Below are 20,318 nucleotides of genomic sequence, written 5' to 3'. Positions count from 1 at the left end.
AATCAGGCATTTTAGAAATGATTGGAGAGTTAGGGATTTTTGCTTTAAAGATTATAAGAATGGAGAAAAGAAATACTCTCAATTGAGATGGTGTTGTCGCACCCGTGTTAAATTGCGGGAACATAGAATCACCACAAGTATGTGTGTAAGAATACACTCATTAATTTAAAGTCCTCAAAAAGATTTTTAGCACGTTTGAAGACGAACATTTGTTTAACAGGTGGAGAATGTAACGACCTGACTTGTCATTTTAAGAATTAACGTCCCGTTCATCGACTTAAGGTCTTGAGCAGCTTCGTATTATGTGTATTGACTTGCGTGCGCGGTTGAATTCAGTTACCAGATGATTCGGGGTAATTTGGGACACTTGCTCCCTAAAATGTAAGCTTAAATCTTAGGATTTTGACCATAGTCGGAAATGTGTGAAGATCCGGAATGGAGTTCCGTCGGTTCCGTTAGCTCCGTTGGGTGATTTTGGACTTAGGAGCGTGCCCGAAAAATTATTTGGAGGTCCGTAGTAAAATTAAGCTTGAAATAGCGAAAGTTGAATTTTTGAAAAGTTTGACCGGGAGTTGACTTTTTGATATCGGGGTCGGAATCCGATTCTAGAAATTTGAATAGCTTCGTTATGTCAATTATGACTTGTGTGCAAAATTTGAAGCCATTCCGGATTGATTTGATGTGTTTCGGCACAAGATATAGAATTTGAAAGTTTAAAGTTCATAGATTTTGATTTGAGGTGTGATTTGTCGTTTTGATGTTCTTTAATGTGATTTGAGGCCTCAAGCAGGTCCGTGTTATGTTATGGGGCTGGATGGTGTGGTTGGACGGGGTCCCAAGTGGCTCCGGTGAGTTTCGGAGTGGTTTCGGACCATTTCTAGGCCATTTTTAGTTGCTGGTTTTTGGCCACAGAGGTATGCATCGCGATCGCGGACAAACGGTCGCGATCGCGAAGATCAATTTTGTTGTTTGGACAGTGAGAATCGCGATCGCGGAAGCCTTTTCACGATCGCGTAGAGGAAATCTCTGTTGCACTAACCCGAATTTGGAAGCTTATATCTCAAAATCTATAAGGAATTTTGAGATGATCTAAAAATAAAACTTGTAGCCCTTTGTGTCTAGTTTTCATAAATGTAAATCATTTTTCATTTGGAGTTGTGTACAAAACATTATGATAGATACACTATAGGCTATCTGGGAAGAGTTTGGAAATATTTATCGCATAGGGCTGACTTTGAAAGCTTATTTCTAGAAATATATAAGGAATTGGGAGATGAACAACAAATAAAAGTTATAGCCCTTGGTTTTTAGTTTTCAGAAAGCTAAACCATTTGCAATTTGGAGTTTTGTACAATACTTTATGACCATTATACTAGAGGTTGTCTGGAAGAGTTGGGGAGTTTGTTCTTCACGATCGCGATTGGTTTTCTGCGATCGCAAAGAGCAATTTTGGGGCTGAAAACTTTTGTGTTTCGCGATCGTGAAGAGTAAATACCTGGGCAGTAGCTATACCTGGGCAGTAGCTATACCTTAAACGATTTTTGAGGCGATTTTCACCAAATGGATTAGGGTAAGTGTTCTAAATCCTAAAGTGTTTATATTTCATGAATTTATGATTATATTCATCGTTTAATTCAGATTTTAATGGAAGAGCCAAAATCTTCCAAAAACGAAAATTTAAGATTTGGAGGTCGAGTTATTATTGGAATTCGATAAAACTAGTATGGTTGAACTCATATCGGAATGGGTATTCGGATTTCATGAAAATTATATCGGGTTCCGAGGGCGGGTCCCGGTTGACTTTTGTTGACTTTTTAGAATAAATTTTTTAAGTCGACGTATTATTATCCGAAATTATTTTTGATGAATTTTAATGAAGTTATACAATTAATTTGGATAGATTTGGGCTGTCTGGAGGTCAATTCAAGAAAGAATGCGATTTTAGAATATCGGCATAACTTCAAAAAGGTAAGTGTCTTGCTTAACCTCGAGTGGGAAATTACCCCTTAGGCATCGAGTCTTATGTGCCATTTGTGAAATGTGAAGTCGAGTACGCGAGGTGACGAGTACGTACTCGAGCTTATATGTGCAAATTTTATTAGTTTAAAGTTTTAGGCATTCTTATGTATTAAATTAGATAATTGTTGGCATTAGTAAATCCTTGAACTATCACGCCTCGTTCCTTATTTGTCAAGTTTATATTTTATATAATAAATTTGGTGTTATTGTCACTTGGATTTTACATGAATTTCGTGTGTTTATTGACTTGATATTTTCTTGGAATTAAATCCATGATGGAACCCTTATCTGCAAATATTTATTAATAAGTTTAAATTGAGGAGTTAATATAATTATCAAGAATTTTGATTAATGAAGGCATTGCCCTGTACTGAGTATTTTTTACCTATGTTTATTGTTTTGAGGTTTATTATACGTTGTGTGGAGTCTTGGGCAATTTGTTGACAAATTTATTGATTATGTTACTTATTTGAAATTTGGTTGTGGTCAGTGGAAAATTGCGATATGAATTGTTGTATTGTGTTGTGGTTTAAACACTCTCCTTGATGTTATTTATGCTTCCTACCTTGCTTGTTAATGATATACATGTGCTTGGTAAGGAAGAGTGTAAAGCACGAAGAGTGATGCCGTGCCATTTGAGAGTGTAAAGCACGAAGGGTGATGCCGTACCATTTGAGAGTGTGAAGCACGAAGGGTGATGTCGTGTCATTTGAGAGTGTAAAGCGCGAAGGGTGATGCCGTGCTATTTCATTTATATTATCAGGTGAGGATGAGAGTAAAAGCACGAAGGGGGATGCCGTGAAATTATTTTTATGTTATCATATATTCATGGTACGAAGGGTGTTTTCGTGCAGGCGCGGACGAGAGACATACATTATATTAGGATATCGCTTCGTTGTGTATACATTCATGCATTTATCTTGAGATGTTATTGTGCACCTATGTTTTCTATGTGACTTGTAGTCGTTATTGCTTCATGTGTGCCTCCACTTTATTTCTTTTATTGTTATTGGCATTTCTCCCACCTAGTTGGTACTATTATATGTATGCACGGTGAGGAAGATATAAATGCACGAAGGGTGTTGTCGTGCCAATTGATTTGAATCAAATATATATATTGGGTGAGAATGAGCTAAGTGCACGAAGGTATTGCCGTGCCTTTTGATGTGATATGTTGAATGTATTCCTCACGCCAGGAAAATTAAATGAGGCGTCACATGGTGACGTTTATTTGAAAGAATTATATTAGAAAGATATTTATTTGAAATAATTATATTATAAAGATATTTACTTGAGAGAAGTATATTTGAAAGATATTTATTCGAAATAATTATATTATAAAGATATTTACTTAAAAGAAGTATATTTGAAAGATATTTACTTGAAAGAATTATATTCGAAAGATATTTACTTGAAAGAATTATATTCGGAAATATATTTATTGAAAAGGATTATCTTTTAGAGATTTTTATTGAATAACTTAAATAAAAGATATATATTCTGAAGGACCTGATTAATTGGTTGTACCTGTGTTTATTACTCGTTTGAACAATATTTATGATGTTCATGTTACCTTGTTGTTTAAATCACTAGTTGATTGATGTTGCTATTATTGCTATTTGTTTTATGTTATTTTTTCATGCTATATTGCACAAGTTATTTGACTAGTGAGTGTCTCGACTGTACCTCGTCACTACTCCTCTGAGGTTAGTCTTGATACTTACTGGGTACCGACCGCGGTGTACTCATACTATACTTCTGCACATTTTTGTACAGAATCAGGTATTGGAGGTATCGGACTTGAGTAGAGTTAAAGCGGGATCGTAAAGATTCAAGGTAGAGCTGCTTGGTCGTCGCAGTCCCTTGGAGTCTTATCATTTCATTGTACTGTTAATTTTTAATCAAACAATATTGTATATTCGGTCCTCGTAATTATTCCATGTATTCCGTTAGAGTTCGTGACTCAATTCTAGCAGTCTTGGGAGGTTGTATATTCATATTTATTCCGCTGTTAGTTTTGGTTACTTATTTAATTCAAAACAAAATGGCTTCAAAATGTGATAGAAATCGGCTTAACTAGTCTTAGAGACTAGGTGCCATCACGACGTCTGTGGTGGGATTTTGGATCGTGACAACAATCTACCGCAAAAATAAAATTTGAAGGTAATTTGCTAAAATCTGCTAATGTTTGTATAAATTTTCTTCATATTTATTTCGCTTGTTTTGTATGAATTTTCTTCAGATTTATTTCGCTTATTTTGCAAGAACTTTCTTTAGAGTTGTTGGGTATTTTTAATAGTTTTTAAAACTTATGGGTATAAGTCATTTCATATTATTTTCAAAAAAAGAAGTGAAATATGTTTTGAAAAATTATATCCAAACATATTTTCTTCTTAAAACCAAACTTCACCCAAATCAGATTTTTTAAAATAAATTTGAGAATCTATGGCCAAATGCTAGCTAAATGTATAGTAATCATTTAAAATTTATTAATTTTACAAGAATATGATTGAGAAGCATAGGCTTAAAAACATTATCTAATCAATAGCTTGACAGAGTGCATAGACTATAAAAGAAGATAGATTTGCTGTTTGATTGGAACATCGAATATCATGCCAAAATTCATTTCTCATACATAAGATAGAAAAAAGTACTAAAATAGATGATTATAACTTTAAAATATCTACGTACGTTATCCCATGTTAACGTGAAGCACTCCTAATCAATCATAAATCATACTTAATTGATATAATGTTATGAAATAAAAGCAATTTAGTAAAACATGAACAAGAAAAAGTTATGAAATAAAAGCAATTTAGTAAAACATGAACAAGAAATAGAGATAGAGAGAAGGAAGAGTATTTCTTCTTCAATTGTGTGTATTTTCTTATCTATTACAAGGCCTTTATATAGGCATGAAAAGTGAAGAAAAATATGTCATTGAATATGTCATTAAGTATAAAAATATGTCATTGAATATGTCATTAAGCATTTGAGAAGATCATGGAGGAAGAGTAAGCATCCACCATAATTTGATTTTTCTTATAACACTCCCCCTTGGATGTCCATAGATAATGTGCCTCGTTAAAACCTTATTAGGAAAAAAAAACCTATAGGAAAAAAAATCCTAGTGAAGGAAAAAGAGTACACATGTTTAGAAATACGACTTTTGGCTGCCTCGTTAAAAACTTTGCAAGGAAAACCCAGTGGGACAAAACCTTGTAAGGAAAAAAGAGTACAACGCGTATTAACTCCTCCTAATGAGAGCATCAATTCACATCCTTGAGCCTTCGCATCCCAATCTTGTACACTAGTTTCTTGAAGGTTGACGTCGGTAGAGATTTGGTGAACAAATCAGCCATATTATCACTTGAACGGATCTGTTGCACATTGATATCACCATTTTTTTTAAGATCATGTGTAAAAAATAACTTTGGTGAAATGTGCTTTGTCCTATCCCATTTTATGAATCCTCCCTTCAACTGGGATATGCATGTTGCATTGTCTTCATACAAAATTGTGGGTAGTTTGTCACACTTCAAATCATATTTGTCTCGAATAAGGTGTATTATAGACCTCAACCATACACATTCTCGACTTGCTTCAAGAATAGTAATTATCTCAGCATGATTAGATGAAATAGCCACGATTGATTGCTTAGTCGATCGCCAAGATATGGCAGTGCCTCCATATGTCAACACATAACTTGTTTGAGATCGAGCCTTGTGTGGGTCATATAAATACCCAGCATCGGTATAACCAACAAGATCGGGACTGCAATCATTACCATAAAATAATCTCATATCGGTAGTCCCTTTTAGATACAACAATATGTGTTTGATTCCATTCCAATGTCTCCCTGTAGGAAAAGAGTTATATCTTATTAAGACATTAATTGAAAAAGTTATATCATACCTTGTAATGTTAGAAAGATACATTTGTGCACCAATTGCACTAAGATATGGTACTTCGGGACCAAGAAGCTCTTCATTATTTTCATGAGGCCGGAATGGATATTTATTTATATCGAGTGATCTCACAACCATCGGGGTACTCAATGGATGTGCTTTATCCATATAGAATTGCTTTAAAATATTTTTAGTGTATGGTGATTGATGGACAAAAAAATTATCTTTCATATACTTAATTTGTAGACCAAGACAAAATTTTGTCTTTCCAAGATCTTTCATTTTAAATTCTTTCTTTAAATAGTCTAATGCTTTAGGAAGCTCCCTAGGAGTTCCAATGATATTTAAATCATCAATATACTTATAACAAATTTAGATCAGATTTTTTTATAAAGACACAAGAACAAATTGAATCATTCTTGTACCCTTCTTTCAACAAGTACTCACTCAGGCGATTATACCACATGCGCCCTGATTGTTTCAATCCGTATAAGAATTTTTGAATCTTTATTTAATAAATTTCTTGGAACTTTAATATACTTCAGAACAATTTAAATGCTTCAATGATTTCCATTATACGCATATCACGTTTTTCTTGCATTGCCAAATTAAAACCTGAAATTACGACATCCACCACATGAGAACATGTCTCTATATAATCAATGCCAATGCCAAGATATTTACAAATCTTCTTGTGACACAAGTCTTCTTTATGTCTATCGACTTGACTTTTTTTTACAAGAACACATTTATACCTTCACTGGCTTTATACTTTCAGGCGTTGGGACTATCCGTCCAACTTCATATTTTTCAGGTGAAATCAATTTTCATTGCGTATTTTTCATTTGGCCAATCATTTATCTGTCCAAATTTCATGACAGATTTGAGCTCAAGATTCTCGTCAATATTAATAATATTGAGCGCTACATTATATTAACAATATCGTCGACGATCATTTTATATCGGTTCTACTATTATCCAATAAAGACATAACTTATTGAGATCTCTTTATCTTATTATTTTCAAGTACTTGAGCCTCTCCCATGAGGTCTTATGAAGTATTATGTTGTGGTGCTCTTCTAGAGCAATTGCCTCCTTATTATGACCATCTTGAACATTTGCTCCTCTCCTTCTTCAAGGAGTTTTATCTTTGGAACCGATTAGTCTATTATGCTTCATGCATACCATAGACTCTATTCATTATGAACTTTATTTTATTTGGAGCATTAGCAGATGAATATGACATTTAGCTTTGGGCCAGCAAATATGTCTGGCAATATTTTGTAAATGAATTATCACTTGAATTTCAAGTTCACATTTTCTCGTGCGAGGATCTAGATGTACACATAATAATTCATTATATGCATTACTTTTTCAGCTGTCCATTTTCTCCCCTTATTGTTGGGATCACCAACACATAGCCCTAGCCTTATTTGTGGATCCATCTTTGTGCATTGTGGTAAAATAATTAAATCATATAGCACATTCATATTTCTAGATGAAAATTATTTGGTTTCTGACACTGAACCGATTGTGATAGGGAGAACTTATCATAACTTGGCTAGATGCATACAAGTGTTGTTGTATATTAAATAATACATCACATACCAAATTTTATTTTGGCAATTTTATTCTCATAACCAATGGTTTAGATATAATTGGAGGCATATAATTTCTGCTAAACCAACTTGAATTTAAACCAGTATTATCAAGATAAATTATCATAATTTATATTCTGGAACTGTGCTCTAATAATTTGAGCAATCAATCTTGCAAAAGTCAAACTTCAAGTTGATAACATATGCACATGTGACCATAGAATAGATGCATCTATTAAAATCATATAATAGTAAACGATCCACATGGCAGGTGGTTGAGCCCATATATTTATCACCTTTTATTTGTTCTAGAAATCAAGGGATTCAATCTCAACCTTAACGGGTATATCATGAGAATAAGCAGCACAAGAAAATTCTTGAAGAATCTTCTATTTCTTCAATATATGCCAATGTAATTCCCAATTAATTTTTCGCATCATAATTGAACCGGGATGCTCAACCGGTCATGCCAACTAATATTTGTTTCAGTAAACCTCTAGTTTACTTGTGGCATATGATTCCATCATCATGCTTATATTTGTGTAGTACAAATAGAAAAAAAAATCAGGTAACCTTTCATATTTACCCGTTATGATTATAGAAATATGAATATATTCAATATTCCTTTCATTTATAGTCTCAATATGCCAACCACTTTGACTTATATATTTGAAACTCAAAAAGATTCTTTTGAGACTTTACAATATCAATGCCGTGAATAATTTTATTCTTTCGGGTAGTAACAAATTAATTTTTTCGGAGCTCTTAATAACTTTTGTACTACAAGATCTTTTGTCACACCATTCATATGGTAATGTCTCCTTCACAGAGAAAATTATATCATAATAAATTGTCATGGTCAAAATCATCATAAGCAAAATAATTTCTTGCTTTGATTTTGCCTTTAATAACCTTTTATAAGGCTCAACAAACTATGCGTATCACATGTACGCGACCAATGACATATTCATGTAACCACACAATAATATTTATTCTCTTTATTTTACTCAAATCTCCCGTAGAGGTGAGTTGTGTGGTATTTATCTAATCATGCATTGCATGTCTTTATTCATTACTTTTATCACATATTGCCACATTCACCTTTAGGAGTAGGTCTGCATTCGCAATGCTTATCACAAGTCACATTCTCTTCAGGGAATGGATCATAATCAACAACGTGCTTTATTATTTTTCATACAAATTTGATGGTAAACACTGCCTTCACATTTTGAATGACTATTTTGTGAACCCTTATTATTCTCCTTTTATAATCACGGTTGATGATTATTATTATTTTGATCTTTGGAACGCCCTCGTTCATTGTTCAACCACTTGTCTTCATTTAGACTTATTATGCGCCGCTACTACATTCACTTCAAGAATGGAGCAAATCAAGTGGGACAATATTCATGCCTTTTCATGAAAAATATATTATTTTTTTTAGTTATCATTATATCATCAATATGGTATAGTGGGACTCAAACCCAATATCTTACCAATATAAAGGCATGTTAGGCCATAATGAATTGGGACTCAAACCCAACTCTTATCATCATGGAGCATCAAGACTTGATCTTGATGTCTTACCCTCATTGTGCATTGCGACTTGAACTCATTGGAGTTGATATCATTAATAGCAAAGGACATAAACAATTTCAAATACGAAGGAAATGCTTACTTCTTGAGTTAAACTCTTCATAATGTCATTTGGATATAATTCTCAACAATAGACTTTCGTTTACTCAAATTAGCTAAGTAATTAGTGTCAAACAGATATATAAAAATACAAAATAATATTGAAAATTCACACGTGGTCTTTGCTGCAATAAGCTTACTTCAAGATGAAAGTGATATGACCAGAACATTAAGGAAAATTATGTATCAAACAGAATAATAGCACTATTAGTTACCATGCACATTTGTGGAAACTAAGTATTATGCTTTCTAGAAAAATAAAAAGATATAGTATAACCTTTAAATCAATCACGGAATAAAAAAAATAGTGGATAAATCTCTGTCTACTATCTACTACTATATGCTTTCCATATAGAAATGATTCAACATGTTAATTTGATAAGAACTATCATCAATGAAAAATTTGGTGTAGTACATACTTCTTGTACTAATATTTTATCTTATCAAAATAAAATAGTTACGAATATTATTATTATTATTATTATTATTATTATTATTATTATTATTATTATTATTATTATTATTATTACATTAAATTAATGTATAATCATTATACTAGGCATACTAAAATCGTATTATAAGGTAAAACCATAAGCATACATAATAAAGTATAATTTTAATTTATAGATTATTTAGTATACCGCATGCCACCTATTATTTAGTTCATGAAAATTTAACAAGGTGACATCCTTAGCAACCACATAAATACTAAATTTTTTAATAACCAGACCATTGCTTATTCTAAATAGTGGTACAAACTTATCTGGTTTAAAGCTCAGACTTATTGTTATAGCAGAAAGACGTGTCTGTAACACTACATACCTTTCTGAATAAAATCTAGATAATTTTGACGATAGATCATCGAGATATACCTTACCAGAAGTGGAATTCGACCTTGAGGTTAGAGATTTTGTGCTGATAACGTGTTATAAAATATAACTCAAAGTAACAATATAAAACAAAGAAAACAAGCTAAGAGATATAGAGAGAAAGAGAGGAGAGATTCTTATTTCTTCTTCAATTGTGTGTATTTTCCTATCTATTACAAGACCTTTATATAGGCATGAAAAATGAAGAAAAATATGTCATTGAATATGTCATTAAGTATAGAAATATGTCATTAAACATTTGAGAAGATCATGGAGGAAGAGTAGACATCCACCATAATTTAATTTTTCGTATAACATCTAGAGCTTTATTTGTGCTTTCAGCTCTCCCTTTCAGTTTATTTAAAATTTTAAGAAAATTACCTTGAACCTTCTGTCATAATCCGAATTTAAGTAAAGTAACATTGTGTATTGTTAGTACCAATTTAGCATTTTTCTTTTAATAACCGCGGTGCTCAGGCTTGCCGCACCACTAAATCCACGAGGTACATGCTGCCTCCCAGTACATATACCAAGTAACTCTGTCCACTGAGGCTTCGATAGATTGGAAGAAATCATCAAGTGTTTTTGCCGTATATATTTGAAGTTAATATTGGAAATTTATGGACAATGCTAATTCTAACATTAAGGATAGACCCAAAAGCAAAAGAGTTAGTACTTAGATATTGAAGGAGTAGAATTGCTTCATTTTTGGAATCCGGATATGCAGGCTAAGTTTAGTTGCATTATGTATGTCTCAATGCAATCAAAGAATGCAGACAGAATAGTTTAATTGACAGAACTATTTCAAGTTAGATTCTTTTCTTTGTCCAGCTACAAGTTGTAACCAAAACTTGATATCTCTACATTTGATGCCCTAAAAGCATGATAATCACTACATTTGAAATACTCCTATCTATGAGGTTATATCTATTTTATTCTATGACTCTGTTTACAACTTGCCCCTAAATTGGTTCTCTTCAGTCAATACCCACTCTAGATAGAAGCAAGTCTTGAAACAGCCATGCGACAGGTTCTTGCCTTGCCTCCTGTGTCTGGTAATTTTTTGTATCTCCTCGATACTGTATTTTATCGGACAAGCATCCTTATATTTGACACATCTTAGTCCTGTGGAGAGCGTACAGATGTAGTTTACATCTCTTAGCAGCAACCTCCGATCATTGTACCTGGATGGTTGAGGTATTCCAAGTTTGAGTTGCTTCGCGCTTCATAAATAGGGCATAGAGTAGCTCATTCCATGTATCTGGGACTCCTGGCAGGCACCAGTGGCTGCAATCTTGCCTATTGATAGGTGCGGGGCCTACCTCAGGACCCAAATAGTACATAGATGAATGTCCATCTTTTCTTCTGGAGGTCAGATGTGTTACGTTTAGAACATGTAATGCTCCTAGATTTGACGAGTTTGAGCGAGTTGACATTACATCACGAAATATACTGTATCGAGCCCACGTGTGGGGTGGCACCAATGAAGAGCCTAAATCTGGAAGTGCCTCCAGGTGACAGCTTCCCCCGGTTCTCCAGTCTCCACCTCTGCAAATCACGCAATATATAGCTTTGTCAATAACCACAGGTTAGCACCAAAACAAGCAGAAATGATCATATCATCCAGGTTAACAGCTAGGCGAGGGAGCGGAAGTTTTTTTTTTTTCCTACAGAACCCCCTGCCTAAAAACAGGTGCCCACATATAAGAAAAATGAAGGGGCAAAAGGAACTAAAGAAAAAGACAACCACTCAGGAAATAACTAAAAGAAGACTGTCTGTTTTTTTAATATAGAAATTAATATAGGGTAAAAAAGAAGACCATCTGTTCAAAGGTCAGCGTATTGAACTTATGAACAGAAACAGGATTCATGCCCTTTGGAGCACTAAAGAAAGCTCTAGAGCACACACAAAATGGTATTTCTGCTTATGCTTTATGCTTTGAAGTATAGAACAATGTGTCAGAAAGTGCTCTGACCAATAGCCAACTCCAGTGCCAAGTCAATCGACCATAGATGTTACATGTATGTACCAAGTCCAATCTATTGAGGTCATATTCGTGTCTTATGATCCTCAAGTAGCACAAACTCCGGGTTTGTCAACATGACGGCATAGTAAAGCTTAAGATCACTAACCAAGTTATGTCATGACTGCAAGGTGAGTAGAGGTGCAAAGTGTTTAACAATTATAGGTCCAAAGAACAAATTAGCAAGGACAAAGAAACTTGGAACCAACCTGAAATGTACCGGGGCGTACGTCCGAAAGAAGACCTGGGTTTTATTGGAGTTTACTTCACGATTTACCCAGTCTAACACTGTTTGCAAAGACCTCTCATAGGCAGTATCCACTCTCATATTCATCTTCACCTCTGACCCCTCTTGGAAGTAACAACCCCTGAAAACATTTTCATATTGCAGTTTAATACATAAGATAGCACCTAAGTTGCTCGGACATGGGTGCGGGTGTCCGATACGGGTGCGGATCTAGAGGTCAGATCCTTCGAGATGTAAATTATAAGATTCGAGGATACGGATCCTAGTACGGATACGCGTGCGGGGATTCGGCTAAAAATAATTCAAAAAAATAAAAATATCTCTAAATTATGAGAAATTTTGTGGAATACTTACGTATAGCTTGTAAAGTGTGGATTTCTTTTTTATTCTCAAGTTGTAGATAAGTGAAAGATTGATTTCCTAGATAAGGATTTGATTTCGGGAATCAAATTATATCTCGTCTCAAATTTTTTCGTCTTCCGTGGTCAAAGTACCCAAATTTGTTTGACCAGATCCGGTACGGATCCCATACTCACACCCATACTAGTGTCGTGTCGACAGGGGTGTGGCACCTAAACTGCCATGTCGGAGCAACTTAGGATAGCACGGTATCACAAACGATGAAGACAATGTCCACATCAAAGACACTGCTTAGTTTCAGAATGGCTCGACTCAGCACGGCAGAATCAGTATATTAACAGTTCATCTTGAGAATCATAAGCAGATCGAAAGGAAAAACAAGAGTTAAAAAAATAGAGTTAAGTGGGAAAATTTACCCTCTTATGGTCTTCTCATAGTTCCACCAATGTCCGGTATTGAAAACAATGACATCTGCATCCCTCCATTTTAAAGAACTCCAATCCATTTTATCTAACTTTAGAGTTGTTCTTATATTGGCTGGGGATCCAGCAGGAGGTCGGCTCTGCAGCACGAGAAACGGCGCCCTATAGTATTCCACGGTGCAATTGTAATCAGCAAACTTGAAGACCAAAAACCCTTTGTGTTTCGTGATAGGACTGCCATTTACTTCATAGATTGTGTCCTTGTTGGCTATAGCTGAAGAAAAGATGCAAAGCAAAGACTCCCACTGGTTTCTCCCAATTGAGTCTCCGGCAAACACTATACGTTTATTCCGCAGTTTCTCTAGCATGGTCCTGGGATTAAATCTGTTTCATGGATTGAAAAAGTAAATCTCTAATTTCTTTGGTTGAATTGTGACTTTTAAGACCAAGTGATAATCTCTGTTTCTGTGACTTTTTGGTTGAACAAGTTTAACACTACCCCTTTGATTAAGAAAAGCAATATGCTGAATAGACATCACAATCAAGTCACCTTCACATAACGTTATATTGTTAAGTCGTGTGGATTATGCCATTATAAATGCTAATAAAATAAACATAGACTAAAAGGAGGACAAATTTACAAATGCAAATTTCATCAAAAACATGTTTCACCAGAAAGCAACCCAAATTGACATGTCCAATGCTAGTTTTCTCCAAAATATTGCAAATAAAAATAAACTCAAAATACAAATACTATTTCACAAACAGAATTCAAGATACTATCACAAAATTAGGGTAAAATTTAAAATTAAAAAAATGCAAACTTTGGATAAAAACCTGGGCAAATTGCAATGTTTAGGCTGCCATCTCCATTTTGTATAGAACAAATCAGGCCTTCCATTTTCAGTACACCTGAAACCTTCATCTAAGAATTTACAATCTCTAGAATTATACAAAGGATAATTGTCATCCCAAACCCAATCACCATCAAACACATTACAAACACTGCCATTTTCACTCAAAAAATCAACTCTTTTACTTTCAGCAATATTATTTGGCCTATTAAACCTCAACCATAAAAACCTCTGAGACTCTGCAGAATATTTCAAGACTTTAGCCACACTTCTGTAATCCAACAAGGCAAAGCACAAAACAAGACATATAACTAAGAAGAATCCAAGAATGCTCAAAGAGGGCTCAAAAAGCCTGAATCTCTTCATTTTCTTAACAACAATCAAGAAAGTAACTTTTTCATACTCTTTCTGAGATGGAGTTTCAGCCATTGTTGTGAATTTCTTGATAAAATACAAATTTTATAATTAAAAAAAATTAGTAAAGCAAAGAAGAGTTGTGGGGTTCAAGCAAGAATGAAGGGGAAATAATCATAACAAGTTGGTTCGAATCATTGTTCTTTACTTGCTAAAAGAGTAAGGCAAGAATTATTAACTTTGGGGCTTTTTTTTTTTTTTTTTTTTGAGTAAAGATTAGTTAGAACAGAGAGGGGTGTGGAGAAAGCAAGTTACTAAACATGGAAGAAAGAAAATGGAGAAAAGGGCAAAAGAGGGGGGTGAAATGGGAAGTGATGAGTGTACTTTGTATTTGTAAGGGGTGGCACTAGTAATGAAGGGTTAAATTTCAAACCTAGTAAGGATCTTAAAATAATACTGCATTTATGGTATGGAATTTTTTAACTTATTTCAAATTTTACCTGTTAACTGTTTAAAAAATTCAGAAACTGGCAAATTCTGTCCAAACACATTCTTGAAGAAATAAATGCAAGAGAAAAGGGAAAAATTTCCTACATTTTAGCCGGTAAAAAAGTTTACTTGTGTTTACACATAATCAATGAATAAAAAATATTTTTTTCCATGCATATAAGTAGTACTGTTATTTTTTACTACTAAAGTTAAATTATTTGATGTAAACATCTTATACGAATAATTTTTTACCTTAATTCTAATAAAACATTTTTTCTATTTTGAAAATTGGGAGTATTAGTTTTCAAGGGAAAGGACACGAGTTTTGCAAAGTAAGTATTATTACACAAAGAGGGACTTCTATATATATAAAAGTTACCTTTCTATTAGAAAGAATTAAAATCTAGATTTAGACAATCTTTGTGATCTCAAATATTTGGTAGACTTTATTATTAGTAAAGAATGTAGTATTGTGCAAAAGTATAAGTCTTACGGTTATAGGTATTTAACTCAATCTCGCCAATATAGGAAAATGAGGATCAAATCTCTTCATTCCTTTCTTGTTTAGAATAAAGTAATAAACCACGTGAATATCTTTAAATGTTTCGCTGTGCTCTTTTTCCTTTTGTAATTTAGGAAAATTCATCTCTTGTTTGAACAAAAGAAGATATTTAGAGTTCATTTTTACGATATTATCATAAATGCTACGAGATTCGAATTCATAACACTGTAATACTAAACTAGTCTTATAACAACAACAGTATAATCCCACTAGTGAGGTATGAAGAGGGTAGTGTGTACACATACCTTACCCCTACCCTGAGGTAGAGAGGCTGTTTCCAATAGAAACTCGGCATTCTTTACTCCAAGAACTCCTCATCTTGCTCTTGGAATGACTCGAACTCACAATCTCTTGATTGGAAGTGAATGGTGCTTACCGTCAGAGCAACCCACCTTGTCTTACATAAATTAAATACTAAGATATTTGGAGTATTTGCTTTATTTTCAAGATACCAAGGCAAGATAGGGTGAGGACAAGATGGTAATAGGTCCACCCTTCTTCAATTCAACCTTTGTCAAATAAAGGTCAATGGAGTAGGAAACATTTGCATGAAGCCCACTTAAATATGAACCATATTTGGATGCTGTGGCAATCATTTTTTAATTTAATTTAATACGAGAAAAGGGAAAAAAAGAAAAGAAAAGAAATCCCATTAGAAAAGAGAAAGAAAATGGACAAAATTGTCGTTAGTAGTTGTGAGAGTGAAAATGAAAGAAAAGACATTAATAGCATATGTAGAGAAAAAGGGAGTTTTATATCAGTCCCCACGAATGGGGGAAGTTAACTAGGTGTCTGCCCACTATTTTTATGTACTTCCCCACTAAATACTAATACATCCTACCACAATGTAATATTTTTATTCTTTTTTGTTTTTAATTGTTCACTCTATTAATTCACTCTTATCCAAACTATAAATTATTTAATATCCTAATACAAACAGCACTTAATTTTCCTATAAGCAAACGCACATTTAAAATTTTAATTAGTTTGTGAACGTGTACTACCATTCTACCGAGTTCATTACTCAAATGGTCACTCAACTATCCCAAATTATCTGGTAAAGTCATTTTTCTTTCGTTTGTAACAACAAAGTCACTTAACTATGCATATAGCACTCAGAAGGTCACTCAACTATTTTTTAAATTTTTGATTGTCAAATACTTATTTTACCCTCTAAATTATCAATTTTTTTAACTTTTTAAATATTATAAGTTTTTTCTCTCTTTAATCTACATTGTGGACTTACACCAATAGAAAAATATATTTTATTTATAAAATAAAAAATTAGTTTTCAGCTCATATAATGACAGAATAATAATATAATTGAGCATAATTTTCAACCATATATAATGTATATTATAAAAATACCTTTATTTAATAAAATTATTTATATTACGTGCATGAAATATATATTTTACAACCTTTATTTTCTTTCATTCTCAATTATGTAAATAATTTTTTTAATTTTTGTGGTTAATACGAACAAATTATTCTAATTAATTTTTTTACTTGCTCATTATTTTGTTATTCCAGCATTATATATGCTTAAATACTTTTTATTTTTTTAATTTATAAATAAAATTTATTTATTATATAGGTAAGTCCAAAATATAAATTAAAAAGAGAAAAATCATAATTTTAAAAAGTTAAAAAATAAAAAGAAGATAAATGTTTATAATTTAGAGGGTAAAATAGATATTTGATAATCCAAAATTTAAAAATTCTAGTTGAGTGACCCTCTGAATGCTATAGGCATAGTTAAGTGACTTTGTTGTTACAAAAGAAAGAAAAATAACTTTAGCAAATAATTTGGAATAGTTGAGTGACCATTTGAGTAATGAACTATCATTCTACCTATTATTTTGGCTCGAAATTTGTAATGAATATAGAATTATGAGGGAAAAAGAAATACGAAATTTATAGTTCAATATTTAACATTTAAGTTAATTTGCCCATTCAGATATTAGGCCCCCCCAACTTTTTAATTCAAAATGTTCTAAAAAATTAGAAGCTGTTAAAAGACAAAGTTCTTGACAACTAGGATAAGAATAGACAACTGATGCTTGCTCTAGTAGTTTAGATATTAGAAGCCACATACACGAAAGAGAGAACACTATTGATTTGATAAGTGATAACACCATTGATCCGGATAATTGAGAAAATGTAAAAAAGAACTAAGGAGATAAATATGAAGGAAAACTGATAGGTCCAAATAAATTAAAAAGAGTCTATTGTCCTCTCGAACTGCACTTCATCAACTTTCTCTTTTCTAGAACCAAAAAAATAGAAGAATATTTTTTTTCAAAGTTTCATTCCACTTATTCCTTTTTTCTAATTGACAAATAGACTAAGCTTTTAAAATCAGTTTATTTTGTAAAGTATTTTAAAAAAAGATATTTTTCAAAAAAAAAAAACCTTTCAAAAAAAGCTACTTTTTCTGTTTATTCAAACACTACTTATGCTTCTATTCAAAGTACTTTTTTCCTTCTAAAAGTTTGGTGAATCGCCTTAATTTTGATTTGATCTAAAGAAAACTAAAGGAATATAGATCTAAAGGAAACTAAAAAATTAACTAAGAAATTCCCACAGACGGCGCCAAACTATTTGACCGAGAATATAGATCTTGGGTCAACCAATTAAATTTATATAAGGAAGAGTTAATCTAAGCTAAAAATAATATCTGGAATATAAAGCTACAAGTGTCAAGACAAAACAACTAGTATATTTTGTCTAGAGGGCAAAGAATGATAACAATATTCAAAGATCTAAAAAGATGGAATATGGCATTAAATAGTAATAAATAGCAATAAATATTAATTAAGTAAATAAAGCATGTGAGTCACCCGAAAAGGGATGAGATCAGTGGGTATTTTTTCTGACAATGATGAATGATTAATAAGCCTTTGATCACTTTGGTTTTTTTCGATCCGGTGGAAATGCTTGACAAGAATCTTAGTAAAAAGGTTGTTTTTGTATGCTTGTAATAGGGTAGAAATTGTGTGGGATAGCCACTTTTTAATATGGTATTTAGTTTTTATTCAGTATTTTTAATGCTGAGTAAAAATAGCCACTACTCCATTAAAATTAATACGAAAATATATTTTTACCCTTTCTTCATGAGTGTTGTGTAAATATTAGGGACATGGTTTCCTTAACATTTACACTGCACACATGAAGTTAAGGACGCCATGTCCTTAATATTTACACTACACATATGAAGTTAAGGACATGATGTCCTAAAGTTTAACAACGGAAGGTGCAAATACAGGACACTTTGTCCTTAATATTTACACAACATTCATGAAGTTAATGACACAATGTCCTTAATATTTACATAACACTCATAAAGTTAAGGACACTATGTCCTTAACATTTACACTGCACAAATGAAGTTACGGACACCATGTCCTTAACATTTACACCGCACATATGAAGTTAAGGACATGAGGTCTTAAAGTTTAATAACAGAAGGTGCAATACAAGTTAAGGACACTATATCCTTAACATTTACACTACACATATGAAGTTAAGGACACCATGTCCTTAACATTTACACTACATATATGAAGTTAAGGACATGAGGTCCTAAAGTTCAACAATAGAAGGTGCAATACAAGTTAAGGACATTATGTCCTTAACATTTACACAACACACGGACGCCATGTCTTTAACATTTACACTGCACATATGAAGTTAAGGACATGATGTCCTAAAGTTTAACAACGGAAGGTGCAAATACAAGACACTTTGTCCTTAATATTTACACAACATTCATGAAATTAAGGACACCATGTCCTTATTATTTACACATTACCCATGTCTAGCCCATTGGTATTTTTGTCCGGGCGGATAAAAATTTATTAAGCATTAGCTAAAGAGTAAATACATTTTAAACAGTGGCTAAAGAGTAAAGACATCTCTAATTAGTGGCTAACTGTACACTTCCCCTTGTAATAGGACCAGATTCCCTCTATATAATCAATGTGTTCTTTACAAAAAAATATCTCATGTCCCATATCATTGTATCTCTTTTTATTTATAGGGAGTGTGTCCTAGAAACCCTAATAGTACATGTGCAGAAAATATCCACTAGAATATTCTCTTTTATTTCTTATCTTAGAACTAGCCGTTATTACTCTGTATAGGATGCTCGACCTCGACCTTGAACTACGACCGCACCTTTTATTATCTCGAGGCTACTTCGCCCCGAGGGCGATCTTTATAGGGACCTTACTGATAGTACGTGGCGGTTGATGAAGGCTATAATGGTGCTGACGTGGCTTGCCCATTTCAAAAATATTGTTTTGCCCATATAGCTATAATTGTTAATCACATAATTGGGGATACAAAGATCATGTCCGTCATTCAATACAAAAGTAAATGTTATACTCCTAAATCCTAATACCAAAGAATACTAATAACACATAATCATCAGTTTCAAATTTGTCATTAGTTATTGTTCTAAATGTTTGTAATTAACTATAATCATTAGCTGTAATTATTCAGTGATTTGAAGAAAAATCGGCCCCAAATTAAATGGTGCCACGAGCGGGAAAGAGAAACAAGCGTTCATATATGTTGCTGACGGCATGAGACACGGCTATATATATGCTATCCAAAAATGTTTTAATTAGGGCTTTTAAGTTGATAACACATGTCAAATTCTTCAACTTCTTCTCTTACTTTCTGTAATAATCCCAGCTGTTAAAATTTTCAGTGCCAATTCATTGTCATTTATATTTCACGTAATATTTAATTTGCTTGTCATTTCTATCTCAGAAACTCTATATTGGAGTAAGAACTAAGAAGACAATATGAAATTGATATTTTGCTCCAAGTGAAGTAAGTCTAGGTTTTTCAATTGTTAATTATATGGAATAGTCATAATTTTTCCTATTAGTTTTTATATTTATCGAT

The 20,318-nt window shown here is 32.9% G+C and overlaps 1 protein-coding gene across 1 annotated transcript; it reads right to left on the bottom strand.

Annotated features, from left to right (window-relative positions):
* Nucleotides 1-10,879: 10,879 nt before the first annotated feature.
* LOC107768722 (protein trichome birefringence-like 10) lies at nt 10,880-14,711 on the bottom strand. Its single transcript, XM_016587865.2, has 4 exons — nt 13,980-14,711; nt 13,137-13,526; nt 12,323-12,481; nt 10,880-11,637 (listed from the first exon to the last, which is right to left on the bottom strand). Exons 1-4 carry the CDS (start codon nt 14,423-14,425, stop codon nt 11,265-11,267), a joined length of 1,368 nt encoding a protein of 455 aa, XP_016443351.1. The 5' UTR covers nt 14,426-14,711; the 3' UTR covers nt 10,880-11,264.
* Nucleotides 14,712-20,318: the final 5,607 nt, after the last annotated feature.

The sequence above is a fragment of the Nicotiana tabacum genome, chromosome 14 (genome assembly GCF_000715075.1).
Source record: "Nicotiana tabacum cultivar K326 chromosome 14, ASM71507v2, whole genome shotgun sequence".
Taxonomy (NCBI): domain Eukaryota; kingdom Viridiplantae; phylum Streptophyta; class Magnoliopsida; order Solanales; family Solanaceae; genus Nicotiana; species Nicotiana tabacum.
The sequence above is the reverse complement of the archived record's forward strand: the minus strand, read 5'-3'. Positions and strand labels throughout refer to the sequence as shown.